The sequence below is a fragment of the Hoplias malabaricus genome, chromosome 6, assembly GCF_029633855.1.
Source record: "Hoplias malabaricus isolate fHopMal1 chromosome 6, fHopMal1.hap1, whole genome shotgun sequence".
NCBI classification, from domain to species: domain Eukaryota; kingdom Metazoa; phylum Chordata; class Actinopteri; order Characiformes; family Erythrinidae; genus Hoplias; species Hoplias malabaricus.
Genome location: NC_089805.1, coordinates 8,369,293 through 8,385,767, shown reverse-complemented (window position 1 = coordinate 8,385,767; position 16,475 = coordinate 8,369,293). Strand labels below are relative to the sequence as shown.

At 40.3% G+C, this 16,475-nt stretch overlaps 1 protein-coding gene across 4 annotated transcripts in view; it reads right to left on the bottom strand.

Moving 5' to 3' along the window:
* Positions 1–16,475, bottom strand: part of pbx4 (pre-B-cell leukemia transcription factor 4) — a 33,371-nt gene that overhangs the window by 10,771 nt on the left and 6,125 nt on the right. For 2 of the 4 annotated variants that reach the window (XM_066673580.1, XM_066673581.1), the window contains exons 2-3: positions 16,188–16,301; positions 12,814–12,887 (exon numbers count right to left, since the gene is read on the bottom strand). In XM_066673580.1, coding sequence (XP_066529677.1) covers positions 12,814–12,887; positions 16,188–16,301 — 188 coding nt within the window. The remainder of the gene's footprint in view (positions 1–12,813; positions 12,888–16,187; positions 16,302–16,475) is intronic. The other 2 variants (XM_066673583.1, XM_066673582.1) reach the window with 1 other exon arrangement.

Here is a 16,475-nt window from a genome sequence, read left to right as displayed (position 1 = left end):
CTTACTGCCCTGTGTTTACCCTAATTATCCCAATTAAGCCGTGATTGCTAATAATCACACAAATACCCCCGCACTATTCTGAGCCAAGGGTTATGGACCTCATGTTTAAACTACTCTTCTGTCATTCAGATTCAGCACACCGTATGGTGCAAAAATGAATCTGAAACCCACAATTAGCCACTAATTAAATGGCAAATGGCAAAAGACAAATGGTGGAATATGTATCTCTCTCAGTGGGCTTCCCTTCTGTGCGGAGGCTCTGAGGCGCAGCCCGCGAGTTCACGGTGTGTGAATGTTTGTGTTCTTTAAGAGGATTAATAAAGCCAGCCTGTAAATCTTTCAATTAGCACACTTCATTAATATAAACACACCCCCATGCTAATGAGATAATGCATGTTTTAATGCGCTACATCTGTCCAAGTTGTGCTAATATCCTTCCATTAAATTTATGTACCTTCAATTAAACAATAAAATAAATAAATAAAGAAAATCCTGTCTAATTACACCTCTCCAAACTTTCTCAAACCAAGCAATGTTAAACAGCTAAAACAGATAAAAAAATAAACAGCTAAAAAGCAAATTTAAAAAAATAAAAAAAGGGGGGGGGGGTTCTCTTTAATACACCACCTCCAGGGCTTGGTAAAATGTGTGGGGCTGGCTTACAGAGCTGGCAAGTCATCCTATGAAATATTCAGGGAAAGCAGCTGGGTTTGACTGCATACATAATCCCTCTCATTTTGGCCCAGACGATGGAGCGTTGCTATTCAGGTACACTACAGGTGATGTGTTAAGTGCAGACGAAGGCATTGTGTTCACTGCTGCAAGCAGTATATTAATGGTGCCATTTTCAGTGCATTACTGGAGACACAGTCCATCACGGCTCCGCTCTCAGCTCTTGCTCAGCCCTCGTCTGTCTTTTTCTTCTGTATCGCTTAACGCTCGCTCTCTCTCACTTGCATCCCCCTTTTCACTCTGGCCTCTCTCCCGCCAAACACCCCCTCCTTCTTTCTCTTGCTCTCCCTCTCTATGCGCCCCCAGCCCCCCGGTCTCTCCCTCTGTTCTCCATTTCAGTCGAGTTCTCCATGTGAGCCGCAATCCCTCATGCTGTCAGCCCTCCCTCCCTCCCTCTCTCTGTAGACAGACAGGATTAGCATTTTAATTGCATCAGCTCCCTTGGGTATTCTCAGCCTTTCACTGGGAGAGCGTGAGGGAGCAGGGGAGAGCGAAAGAGAGAGAGAGAGAGAGAGAGAGAGAGAGAGAAAGGGAGAGAAAGGTAAGAAAAAGGGGGAGAAGGAGAGCCAAGGAGAATCGGGGGAAAAAAAGCAAAAGGAGAGTCACAGGAGGTGATATAAAAGCATCATAGTGACGAAGGCAGAGAGAGAGAGAGAGAGAGAGAGAGAGAGAGAGAGTGAGTGAGTGAGTGTGTGTGTGTGTGAGTGAGAGAGAGAGAGAGAGAGAGAGAGACAGAGAGAGAGAGAGTGTGTGTGTGTGTGTGTGTGTGTGTGAGTGAGAGAGAGAGACAGTAGAGAAAGAAAGAGAGAGAGAGAGAGAGAGAGAGAGAGAAAGAGAGAGAGAGAGAGAGAGAAGGGAACAGAACACAAAGGATGGGTAAGAGAGTGAGGATACCAAGGAGGGACACACAGACACTAAGGGGGTGGGGGGTGATCATGATGGGCTGAAATCAAGAGCAGTGAAAAAAAATGGTGTTCAAAAAATGCCTGAGTTCTGACCATAACTGCTGATAAATCTAAAGCCTGAAGGCTATAGCAATAGGGGTGGCATTTCTGAGCTCTGACAAAGAAATAAAAAAGGCCCAAATTGATAAATACAAACATAAACTGATGTAGGCCACAAAAAATGGCCCTATATTGAAATATAAGAATCATAAGAAGAACAATGACCAATTTCTTTAATGGCTATTATACTTGTGTATTTTAAAAACACTTTCTCATACACTTACTCACTTATATTATTTGTTTATTTGTTGTATGTAATTAACAAAATTCACAAGAACAGTTACACAAGCCTTAAAATTAAATAAGCTTTTTAGTTACTGTGCCTTTAAAAATAATATATGCAAAGTACGTCTCTTCTGATTGGATGTCCTCTCCTGACTCTGTCTTATTGTTACAAAGATGAATTATTATGTCAAATACTTTTCAAGAAAGAAGAAAAATCCCTGATATAATTTGGTGATTGGTACATTTTAATGTATTCTACTTGTAAATGTATTATTTGCTTAAACACTGACTAATCAAAAAGTGTCCGTAGGTGTGTGACTGTGTGTGCGCGCACATGCACGTGAGATGCCTTGGATTGGACTGTTGCCCTGTCCAGTGTGTGTTTCTGCCTTTCAGCCAGTGATTCTAAGTAGGCTCTGGACCCACCATTGCCCTGAACAGGATTTTCATTCATTCATTCATTATCTGTAACCGCTTATCCAGCTCAGGGTCGGTGGGTCCAGAGCCTACCTGGAATCATTGGGCGCAAGGCGGGAATACACCCTGGAGGGGGCGCCAGTCCTTCACAGGGCAACATAGACACACACACATTCACACACTCACACCTATGGACACTTTTGAGTCGCCAATCCACCTACCAACGTGTGTTTTTGAACTGTGGGAGGAAAACGGAGCACCCGGAGGAAACCCACGCGGACACGGGAAGAACACACCAACTCCTCACAGACAGTCACCCGGAGCGGGAATCGAACCCACAACTCCCTGGAGCTGTGTGACTGTGACACTACCTGCTGCGCCCCTGAACAGGATTTATATTTTATATTTTAATACATATTGGTTGATGACTGCATTCCAGAAGAGCAAAATGATTAGGTGATGTGTGATATCAGAACCAGTATCAGAACTTCATTGGTAATCCAATAAATATAAATGTTATATTTCTGGGTTACTGATAATCCATATAAATAATCCAAATAAATGCTCATATAATGGCATTAATATGCAAGAACAATATAGAATTTGGCACGGAGCCACAATTCCTGAAACAGTGCATTCACATTAAGTTATCTCCGCCACTTGACTCTTTGGAGTTCACATCAACTGGTAAACAACAGAGGTTAGTAGCAGCAGACCACTATCCACACATCTTAAGCAACTTCTTAGAAACATGAGGCAATACCAAGAGGAAGAAAAAGAGAGAAAGCTAAAAGAGAGTGAAAACGAGACAACCATCAAGAGGAAAATGTCAAGGGTCTGATATTTACCTCAAATGGGGCAGAGACAGTGATACAGAGAGAGAGAGAGAGAGAAAGAGAGAGAGAACATGAGGTCAGACTGAGTGGTGTTATGTGGAGGCACTCAAGAGAGCGAAGAGGGCATGCAAGTTTGCGCCAGGGTGGAGTAATCTGCACAATCCATCGGTCAGTAACAGCTCTAAGCAGCTCAGGTTAAGCAGCGTCTGTTAGGTCTATTTACTGGAGCACTGTGGCACGCACTTAGCCTCTCTCTCTCTCTCTCACACACACACACACACACACACACACAAACACACACACACACACACACACACATATCCTTCTGCTTTCTGGGTGAAGGAGTGGTCAGTGGTCAGTGTCAACATAGAGGGATCTGATTAAGGTGTGACCAGAAGTGCTCACACCTTGTACAAACACATGGCTTCAACCAAGCATTCCATTAATCTGACTTCAGTTAACTCAACTAGCAGTTCATAGACACCTCGACACCGAGACAACAGGCTTCCCTAATTAATTCACACCACATCAAGAAAAAAAACAATATGTGTTATATGCATTCTATCCGGCAGGGTGAGAGACTGCTCCTGCTCCAAAGGCTGTATTCTATGAAATTCCCAGAAAACTGATCAGGGCCTCTGTGAATGTCTACCACAAAGAAAACCATGGAGGATATGGCTGTGTTGCCATGACAGTTAGGGATGGGCAAAACTGGTTGAATATACACATTTCCAAATAGGCCTGTCACAGTCATAACTTTTTGAGTATTTCTGTTCCTTACACACAACTATTTAAACACAAGTGGCTTACACTTGCCTCATCCCAAGATGCTTGAATGCACTCGATTCACATTCTTTAAGTTTGAATGTGAACATTATGGACTGGTTTCCCAGACAGGGATTAAGCTTAGTCCGGGACTATATCCTCCTTTGCTCCTGTAATGGAAAACTACAATACAAAATGCCCCTAAGATTAGGCTAAATTCATTTCTGGGAAACCACCCCTATAAAATCTATCAACATTGAAACTGAATATCGGACAGGTTAAATCATTCTGATCCATTCAAACAATTAGACAGGCTTTTATCAGAACTGATAATGCAGGCGGGTACTTTAGGAAATAATCAGCCAATATTTTTTCAAACAAAAAGTGTATAGATTTCATCATTCTGTGTGCAAGATATCACAGTGTACTAGGTACATCAACAAAAAAAATCATTAAATTCACCAAATGATGAGAAAATAGGTTTATTCTGAAATCCTCTCTCCGAACAAGGATAGGACAGGGAATAGGTTTCTTAATAATGCGTCACTCCTGTGGTCACACCCCTCTCTTGCTCTCAGTTGCGTCCATACTCGCGTTCCCCAGCTCTCTGGCTCATCAGCACAGCTGCCTCCTGTGCTAATTAGCACCGCCTCTTAAGGAGCTCCTAAAGACCTTGTGAAAAATGAACGCTCATTTGAGAGGTCGTTAATTTGCACTGTTATGCAAATTAGGTGGCAATTAAGCAATAGATCAGAGGAGCAGCCCCCATTTATAACGAGCGAACGAGCACCGTGACAGAGCCGAACAGGGCCAGGGAGAGGCGGGCACCAGAATCCCATACAGCGAGTTTTAGTGTGCACCCTGAGAGTGAGTGTGTGCTGACAGTGAACAGCGCCAGGGATTGTAGCAAAACTCTCCAGAAGCCTGGAGAGAGGAATTACCTCAGTTACCTCTGTGAGAGGAGGCATCACCACAGAGCACGCAGGAGACAAGCAGCTCAGAAACGTATTCCTTACAGAACCACGTTCGCCCATGCAATTTTCACACGCAGCTGTGAGAACGGGCTCATTTGAAGGAGCGTTTGTATTGACACCTTTGCGTGAGACAAACAGATTACTCTAGATTAACAAGCGGCTAAGACCTCAATCCAAGTGTCGTCCGCGTAAATTCCCTGGCCTGAAGGGAAGCTCTCAGGGCTTACAGAGACACAGGCCCTTGATGACCCCCAAGACTCCAGTCATAACCATAACCCTAACAGACCTTATCCCCATCTCACCAGCATTAGGGAGGGGAGATACTCCAGCAAATTAGGCAGAGAGCTTGACAGAGGGGTGGAAGGCTCCTATCAATTGTAATTAATCTTTAATTAGTCTGGATTAGGAGCTGGGCTCCGACACGCCACCGCCCCGCCACAACCACGCCAGCTAAAGTAATCCAGCTGAGGCCACATTTACATATCTTTAATTAAAAAGACATTGGCTTCTTCCAAACTCTGGCCCTAGACCGAGGGAGTGAATGAAAGAGAGACCTAATGAGGGAGGTCAGCACACTGGAGGTAAATTCAACCTGGGATACTAACTCACTTTTGTGGGGCTTGTGAGTTTTGCTGTAATTTCCCGTTGTGGGACATCAATTAATTAAATTAAATAATTACAGGTTTGATTGAAATGTGTGAACCAACCCACTCCCCAAAGGCCACTCATGTGGAAAATAAAGACATCACATTGGGAAGTCAGGAGGCTTGATGTCAGATATCTTTTGTAAAGGAGTTTAAAAAAGTGTTTGGGGAACGGGTGCTTTATAATGTTAACTGCTACAATATTTAACAGTAGTTTAATTTTGAACAATTTTAAGAGAAATGAAAAATCCAATCAAACCAAGCAAAAAGATTTATTTATCATAGACCTATAGAGAAGCATGAAGTATGGTTATTAAAAGAAAACATCTGCTACTGTGATATATTTATATATGGAACATATTATAATTGGGTTTTGTGGCTGCATTTAGTTTAGAATATTATATAAAATACTGAGCATAAATTGTATTATTTACAGGTTTTAAATTGTAAGACACACCACTTCAGAAAAACTACAGGCCTATATCATGACACAGACTATACATACTGGAAACGTTTGTGATATATTTTTGTCACATTGTCCACAACTACCACTACGTAATCTCTTTTAGGGATGCATATGATGCAGCAACAATGTTCAAATCCTTACAATATCAATTCTTTGTCTTATTAATTTTATAAAATGTGGATGATGTTCCAATCTTCCAGGTCAAGTAACATAACACAGAACGTCTCAATGCTACAAACCGCCTTGGTCCCATTTTGTATTTGCCTGTCCTCTCTCAAAGAGGACATCAGGAGCTCGATTCCTTGAGGAATAACGTAATGAGAGAGAAAAGACATCCAAGCCCACACAGCAGCAGTCTGTAGCAAAGGGTGTGAGGTGATGCTCGACACCCCTCCACCCCCTCTCAGAGTGGCTATGTTGGGGAGGAAGGGGGATGGGGGGGTGCCTGTCAGGGCCAGGGGTCTGGGCGATATTAGCCGTCTGCCAATCCGGCATGGGGAATGGACACAGAGTAATTACTGCTGCTCTTACAGCCTCATCAATCTCTCTCTATCGTCCTCTCCCTCGCTCTCTCTGTACGTCCCCCCACCACCACCACCTTTGCACGCTGTATCTTTTTCGTTCTCACCGCTCTAGAGAGGGGAATGGAGAAGAGAAAAACAGATTGAGTGACAGAGTGCCACACAAAAAACACAAGCGCAGAGGCGATGAGACTCCGACAGAGCAAGTATGAGCAAGGGAAGGGTAAAAAAATCAACATTTTCTATGGCTGCTATGCCACTAAGTGGACATTAGGCAGAGCCAGAGAGGGCTGTGTTTATACAGTATATGTTTGATTTGAATCTCTGTCTGTTTGATGGACTGAGATCATCCCTGTTCTGCTGTCTGTATTTCAGCAGAAGAAAAAACCGCTGAACTGTATGGACGGTAGTAGAATGCACTTTCACTGTCTTTATGTGTGTCTTTCTATGTGCAGCAATCTCTCTCTGCTACTGTCCACCTCTCTTGTTTCTTCTACCTTTGCTGCTGTCTGTGTGTGTCTCTTTCTGCCCTGTCTCCTCTGCTCAATGGGCCTGCAGACCTGGCCTCATAAAATATAATAGGAGTCTGTGGTTTCCAACAACTCATTAAATTTTATGGCAGGGTTAAAATTAAGCTCTCTCAAGAACGAATAATAATTAAAAAGCCTTAATTACGCCTGTGATTGACTGAACTTCCACAAGTGGAAGCACAACCAGACAGTGATAGGCCTTCACATAAACTCACTGGACTTCACTAGAAAACCAGCAGGTGTTTAGACAAACTGTAAAACACCTCCCCGCCCACAACTCCCCAAAAAAAAAGATTATCTGCTGGGAAAAGCTAAGAAATAAAAGTGGCTATTAAACAAGCTTGACGGTTGTAAATAAGGAAACTATACAATAAATTGTCTTGATTTGAAAATGGTAAGATTCTGACTGATTTACTAGGCTGTTTAGGAATTGATGATCACAAATTCAACTAACCCCTAGCAATATCTGCAATGGCTTGGACTTCTGTACAAGTATAGCCTCATTTCCTTAATAAAGGTGGAAATCATATCATGTGCTTTCACACGTACAATCAGCATGCATCTTCTGCATTACATGCCGGGGGGCACTGGATAATGCACAAAGATAATTATATTTGCCAACAAATATTTACGTTAAAGACAAGGGAAATCAATTTTACATGAAACAGGGTGGCATTTACATGAATGTCGTTGGTGTGCACCACAAAGCCACTTTTCTACCATGAGATTTCCTGTGCACTCTGATGTACAATTCTGAACTGTGCTTACTGTTGCAAACAACATTACTTGCTGATTTCAGAATTTAGGTTCAGATTAATTCAAATTAGATTAGTACTGGTACAGCAGTGTTAAAATTGGCAATAAATTAAAGATACTGGCAATAAATGAAAATAATAATAAAAACAACAACAATAAAATCTGCATTCAAAACTACAACCCTCAAAAGTTGGGACTGGTTTATGAAGACTGGCTAAATATATTATATCTAGGCTACCACAAGAAGTGAAGTTTCAGACCCAGTTTTCCAGAGACAGGAATGATACACATGCTTATGTAAGTCACAAGTAAATCTCAAGATTTAACCCTCAAGTCTCAAGTTACAAAGCTCAAGACGAAGCAAGTTAAGTCAAGTTACCATGCAATGAAGCAAAGCCAAAAGAAGATCAGTATTAAGCTGTTCATTCAGGCAAAGAAATACTTTGTGCTAAATCTAAGTAATCTGTCATGTGAAACTACCTTATTAGTCAGATTAATTGCTTTTTAATGCCTCCATGGTACCACTATGTGCATATAATAATTAGCTCATCTCAAGTACAACTTAATGTGCAAATAAGTCACTGCCATTCATTCCAGTTCAAACAAAAACTTCACTGTTTGTCTACCAGCACTGTTCAGTTGTATCCTCTTTTCAGAAACTGAGGGAAACAAAGCCCGTTTGAACTTAAAAACATTTGTAGTCAATTGCTAAAATTATAGCAAATTATATCCAGGAGGCTACACATAGCGTAAACATGGGTTGGTTTTTACTGTTGCTTAAATTCTAAAGCTGAAAACTGCTATACATACAATAGAACATAAAAATCCCCATCCACAGGCAAACTTCAAGAAAAGACTTAATTTTTCTCATGTGAAGATATTCAGAAAACATCTCTACACAGGCATATGAGCAAATTAATTGTTACAACACACAGATATATGGGATAAATATGCTGACCATGTACATCTGGCTGTTCAAATGACAGACTCAGTGACATTCTCTGTTTAAAGTCTTTCAAGGCACTGGTTAAGTTTCAGGCCATGAAGTCCATGAAATATTTCCCACCCCCCAATGTAGTCATGGGATTTGAATCTGATTTGAGACCTGTGCTGTTATGTGCATGCTGAAGAGCCAGTCTGTCCATTTTCATTTGCCTGTAGTCTTGCAAAGTCAACCCTGCAAATATAATTCTGACAACTAATCATTTCATTTTTATTGCAAGAGCAACAGCAAATATAGTTAATGAATGAGTAGCCCTGTGGTTGCTGTGATAACCAGCCCTCAAAATTAATTTCTGGCTATGGCACTAAGAAGAAAGATAACCCAATCAAAAATGACTCAATCTATGAACCAAAGTGTGTGCGTTGACACTGAAAAAAGCAGAAAGAAATAGATGTTCACCAGCAAGAAGCCATTTTGCAGCACTTAAAGGGTGACGGTGGGGGGAGGTGGGATGAAAGAATGGAAAGAAAACGCACCTCTCTTAATTTGTTTTTAAGGGGATTAATGAACTAATCTTGAATTTCACACATATGTAGGTCATGTTTAAGTGCAGGCAAAAAAAAAAGAAGGAAAGACCTTTTGCAGCAGGGCGACTTGCTTTTGAGCAGAACATTTCCTTAACAATAAAAACAATCTTCTCCAACTGCAGTGCTCAGAGGAATTCAGTGACCCTCCCCCACTCTCCCCAGTCTCTGCTCACCCCCTACCCACCCATTATCATATCAAAGCCTGGAGTTCAGAGCAAGTCTTCTCTTTCAAGAATGGGAGCGAGGCAGAGAGAGGGAGGAGGAGAGGACAAGACCGAAGCAGCGGGGATAGACCCGAGCTCTGGCTGCTTTCATCCCTGCTGCTCGGCAGTAAGAGAGAAAGTGTATAAAAACTGAGGGAAGGAGGAGGGGGAGAGAGGGAGAGGGAGAGAGAGAGAGAGAGAGTGCATGCAAAGAGACAGAGTGAGTGAGCTGACATTAAAGAGAGGGAATGAGTCAGAGAGAAAGAGTAAGAGAAAGACAGCAAAAAGAATATAATAGTGATGTGAACAAGAAATAGATGAAATCAGAGAAAGAGAGAGAAAGAGAGAGAGAGAAAGAGAAATGACTACACTAGCAGTAAATAAAGGAGAGCACCTTGTATAATTCACATTCCTCATTTCGGAGACGGGGCCTAAAAGCAGTATGGGGCTTTCACATAACAGGACAGAGCGTGGTCAGACATGGAGAGGTGACCAGCCAACAGGACTCCTGCTGAGTGTGACAGAGAATTGCTGCACACACTCCAGTCTATATACTAGGCATGAAGAGTTAATTATTTTATAGACTGCTATTTTTTAAGTTGTAATCTTAATTATATTCTACATTATTTATGATTATCTTAAATTTTAAGTGCAGAAATTAGAGTAGCGTTCTAGCACACTATGTATTTTACATAATATGATTTGGAATTAAAGGGGTAGTGCACACTAATAAACAGTCTGTAAACATACCGGTTTAGCCAGTTTAATTTTCAACTTTGCTTCCCTGGGCATTCAATACATCTTCGCTGTCCAAATAAAAACATTTATCTCCATTTTTAGTTAACTATATCATTTGAACACAACAGCTGTCCTTCACAATGTGTGAAACGTTCATGATGAACCGACCAATAGAAATTACTTTGAAATAAAACCTTTTTACTTTGACCTTCATTGAAAATTAAGATTTTTTTCTCATATTTTGAAGATACATGTTGTTCTTTGGACAGTGACACAGATATTCAACATTCATGCACCAAGCCTAAAAATATATGTATATCATAGTCTTTGTGATTGGGAAAAAAAAAAAAAACCTAGGAGTAATTTCTAATAAGCTCTCTCTTAGCGATCCGCAATTACAACATTGGAAAGAAAAACTGCAATTCAGTATTGTTCCCCCAAATCATTCAGCCCTGTTATATACTATAGACATTCTACAGTGCTCAGATACCACAATCTTTATAATATCATAGTCTGGCCTATATACATCAGTTACACTACAGCTCCTTAGCCAAAGCAAACAAACACAAGGAATACAAGAGAGGGTAAGTTATTGATCACAGCTGTGTTTTGGTCACAGGAAGGAGAGTACGACAGATCATCAGAGCCAGTGTTACTCGCATTAACACATAACCATGAGTGTTATAGTGCTTTTATATATTATTTTTTAAATTGATCCAGCATCACAGTTTCAAATGGAAGGAAAACAACAGCATAAATTGGGTCATAACTTACTAATCAACAATAAGTTATTAATAGCTTATTATACTACATGCATCCCCTTGAGGATCACTGATTGTCAAAAGAATCCTGCCACCCTAAGGAGACTATTCAGAGATACAAAAAATAAATGATGTTTGCAAATATATCATATCAAATATACAAAATCCTGGCTTGAAAGAGAGAGCTGTAGCATATGTAGCTTTAATCATTGTACATAAGCATCTGCTATATTTAACTATGTCTGAATTCGACAGAAAATATCTAAGAGCACTACTATTTTGTATCCTAATACATGACTGCATAGCCTATAAACTACAGAACCTCAACCTATATATTACAATACTCTAACCTTTATACTACAGCACTCTAGCTTCCATACTGCAGCACTTTGGGCAAATATTGCAGCAGTTCAGCCTACATACTACAGCAGTCTGGCCTAAATACTACAGCACTGAAACCAATATACTAGAGTTACACTACAGTTCTTCAATCAATTTACTACTACAGCTATAGTTCTGACCTATATTAAATTGCAGTACACTTTTTACCATGATGTTTTGGCAAAAAAGGTGCATATCACGACCATCGATTAAATCTTACATTTGGTAATAACCTATACGCTATACAAAACATTTTCTGCCCTCTATAATGGTCTGTGTGTCCCCTATAGGCTCTTGTGCCTCGCTTTTCAGTGCTGCGTCTCTCCCAGGCCCACTCTCAGCTGGCAGGCTAAATGTGAAAATCAAAGTGAATGACATTAGGTAAATAAGACAGCAGGTTGCCCTGGCAACAGGGACAACCCCCACATCCACCCCCCTTTCCTCCAGCCGACCCGTTTCTTGCATCCAATTAGGGAGAAGCGAGGCCGGGTTATTGACAGATCGTAGTAAACTGGTGCCCACTCAACATTTTTACACTGTAATTCTACATGGACTTGCTTTATGTAGGACTGAGGTGGAGGCTGGGGAAGGGGAAAGTCAATATGTTATAATAAAGAGAGAATGGTGCTGAGGATGTGCCTGACTGTCAAAAGCCTTGAGCATATTAATAGTCATGGCTTAGAAAGCGCAGATACAAAGATAACGTGTTAACCACTGTAGAATTTTCAGCAAAGCTACTAATGGATGTGTTTGCTCTCTATGAACATTTTTTAAATAATCATTTTGACTCACATGCAACAGACGTCTAAAAGTAATGCCAATAAAAGCATGCTGTAGACAAGCCTGTGGAGTCAAATATCCTAGCTAATCACAACATGTTTTCTACATATTGTAAAAAAGCAGATGCAACCGAACGTGGTACAACGTAAGGAACAAGCTGACTGAGGAGTGAACTAGGGTCATCAATGTGGATGAAGACTAAGCTCAGACGATGAGAACATTCAATCAATGCACAACGTGCGACTCAGCTCATGTACTGTGAACAGCTCGATATTATCAGTACTTCAAGCTGACATATTGGACATTATGTTGATTCTGAACTCACAGTTATTATGCTATGACAAAAGAGGGAGCTGGAAGGAGCCCACATTATTAAAAACAAAGCAACATACAAACAAACATCGGATGAACCTTTGCCACTCTATACGACCGATCTTAAATGAAATACATCAGTTTCATGAGGGGGAAAAGCTAGTTGAGACAGACTGGATTGACACCTTCTGAAACTCGCACAAAAATCTAGTACAGTTGAAAAGAGCGAATAACTTACCAGTCTTCTCTTTGATCTCACACAGCACACTGAAGAGAGCAGGTTTCATTCTGTGACAGTTCAGGGCGTGTTTCCTGCAAGAAAGAGAAAGTGAGAGAGAGAGTTTGCACATCAGTACAACTCTGTTCAGACTCTGAATTCACTCCAGAACTATTCAAAAGAGGTTCATACGTTCACAGACAGAAATTACAATGAGCTTGTACCTCAAGGGTGACATACTTAGAGTGAAGTTATAAAGTGATTTATACCACATTTTACAATAACAGTATGTGTCACTGTATTTTCACAATCTCAAAAACACTTTCTCATTATAATATTTAAAAAATTAAGGCATCTAAATATCAAGAACTCATAATCAGCCACTTTCTTGTTCATAAAATCAAAGGAATGGGTCAAAGCAACATATAAAATATGATTCAGTTTAAAGTCTCACACCAATCACAATGTACATAACTAAGATCACAATACATAATGTCCGATTCTTTTAAACCCATCCCAGTTATAACCTAGATATAGTGTGCTGTAGTAGTCCTTCAGCCTCTCTACAGCTAAATGAGTTAAATGAAGCGTAGTCCTAATTTGTCTTCAGGGAAAAGCTGTTTAAGCACCATCTCCCCTCCAGTGCTCTTCCCACCTCCTCTGTACACCCTGAGAATGGACTGTACCGACACTACAGAAAGCAACACTAGCAAACTTTCATCTTTTATGCAGCCTTTCATTATTGCATGGCCTCCAAAAATGAAATTTACATTGGTCTGGTTTATACGAGGGAACTTTTACATAGAACAGCATCAAATACAGGAAAACAGATTTTCCAGAAGCAATAATTTAACCTTTTATAATGGTCAGCAATCGTCATGTTGGTGGCTTGCTTAAAAAAAAATCACAGACCTTTTAAGCTTAAGCCAATGCAAGCTTTAAGAACAAGGGATGCTATAACAGCTTCTAAAGAAGCCAAAACTGTTAAACACTGACATGCTTCAGAGAGAAATAATGTTGCATTTCAATCTAAAATGAGTTCTTCCTGAATCACTGATTACTTACAGCACAGGTTCCAGAGCACAGTCTCATTATAAGGCTTATGTGCAATATAGGCCTATCAAATAGGGCTATATTATAACGCATGACTCATTCCCTCTATTGTAACCTCTGGCTCAGCTACCGGATCAGCATCTTTAGCATACATGCATTCGCGCTTGTGCCAGTTACTTGTGAGAGAGAGCCAGTCATCTTAAGACCCGACAACCATGGACATGGATTTTAATTCACTCTCTGTGAAATAGGAATTGTATGACGGCCTTTCACCGATTATATTCGGTCATAGACTAAAGGAATTTTAGTACTCTCTATTGACAGCCTGAATGAGTTCAAATTTGGGCCAGAATATCAGCTCACCATGTCATTTAATACCAGGTTCAGAAGCCAGTGTTTGATATGACAGTACGTAGAGGATGTCACCAATAAAACATATGGCAATTAAGCTTACAACATGCTGTATCTTGTGCTATTTTACCACTGAATATTTGCTTGGATCAACAAAACCTAGTATAATCCACTGACTGCTAAATGAAAGGAACCTCAACTGCTTACAATTCAGTCCTTCAAATCAATTTCCTCGACCAAAAATAGCCACACGGCAGTTCTAGCAATTTAAAATGGCTCTTGATCTGAAGTTGATCTTTCTGAAGAAAACGAGGCCTAAAATGTAGAGGCAAATGACTAAACTATGACAATATGCCCTCAGTTTAGCCCATAGCTAACACACTAACAAAAAGAAGAAATGTGTTTTCCATTAAAACTGATTATCATGAGGTTAGTAACATCTCCAAAAATATCAAATATCAAATGAAATATCAAAGACCATATAGAGAAGTCTGTTCACTCAGCGGCCATCTTTGCAATGCCCCCAAGCAGTTATTTCCAGTCACACAAGACCAGGCTTCTATCTCTATGAATGGAGAGAGACCAGAATAGTCAAAACTGAAGGTCAAATTACCGTTTCAAATCACTGGTAAAATATAACAAAAAAATCATGAATAGTTTGTAGTGTTTTGCTCATTAATGCACACAAAACGTGATTTTTTCATATTGTCCCTGCTATGTTGCTTGCACAGATCTCCACATCGAGGGTGGGATTTCCCCACTAATGCCACAAAATGGTCAACTCTCCTCCTCTTGTAGCGTAACCAGCAAGCAGATTGTCTTGTTTTGCTGAAAGGTGGGATTTTATCTGCAAACAGTTAAAGTATTAGAATCCCATTCATATTTTAACCAGTGACGAGTCTTATTTATAATTTCTCTGCATTCTTTCTTCTACTGAACGACAGATATATCATTTTTTTTTATCAATTAATTATAAAAACAATTAAAACAACTGAAAACAATTACTTGTTTAATTACAAATGTGGCTACAGGTTGATACAGAGAATAGATTATTTGGTAAATTAAATGCAGTTCAGTGTATATTAAAGTTACACATGCTTACTGATTTTGATATTCAACACTTAAAGAAGTGACACTCAGATATACATATTGTGAACCAGCATGCCAAAAACATCACTAGCACTCAGTAGAAAATTGAAAAGCTCACAGATACCTACTTGAATGAGCTAATGAGCTAACACTGAACACTAAGGTTAAGTGGTGAAATAGGTGGTGAGTCATCATCATCATCAGCACAGTTTTTCCTTCACCAGTGAATTATACATCAACATTGAGTTAAGGCAGCACTGGAAGTATTTTTTCCATTGCTTGTGTATTCGCTAATGCCAGACAGAATAGCCTAGGACTTGCTTCTCAATGAGGAAGGAGAAAAGGGGTGGCAAAAATAGGCAAAAATAAATATATTACAAAAATTCCTAAGCTATTTCCTTGGTAGGATACATATAACAAAAACAGTTTTTTTTGAGGTTACAAATGTTGTTTCAAGCAAAAGTTTTAAATGTATTGCCACACTAAAAAGAAAAAAGAAAGAGAAGAAAATAAATACATATTCTTTATATACATATCTATATCTATATCTATATATATATATATATATATAAATGTGTAAACATATAAAAAGCTTATTAAACAGTATTTCTCTTTGATGAATCATGCAGTCTGTCAATGTATGTCCAGTAGCACTTATAATCATGATTTGCTTAGAAGAGCACAGTAATGTATGTAATCATGACAAAAATAAATATTCAGTCTTTATTTTTCACTAACCATAGGCATCATAAATACCCGAACAGGCCTAAGGAGAAATGAATACTAGTGTGAGTGTTTGGGTTGCCTGTCACTCACTGCAGGGACTGAATGAGCGGTTGCCATTGGCATGGAAGGTATGAGAAGGGTTGGGAGTGGGGGTGCACATGCAGTCCCATACTGACCTGTGCTGGAAGTTGAGCGGCAGGGCATCCCCTGCTGTGCCCCCCCCAGCTCCCCCTCCCTCTGTGGGGTCACCTCTTCCACCCCACTCGGTTGGTCCCTCCTCTTGCCAGCATCTGGACACAGGGCAACAAGGTGAAAGGTTGCGGGCAACCAGCACGGAGTGCACTGGCATCGCCTTCCACCGCTCCAACAATACCCCATCCCAACCCACCATGCAATGGCAGTGTGAGGCCAAGGCAGAAGCCTCACAGTGAACGTAGAACAGAAAAACTGGGAGCATGTGATTC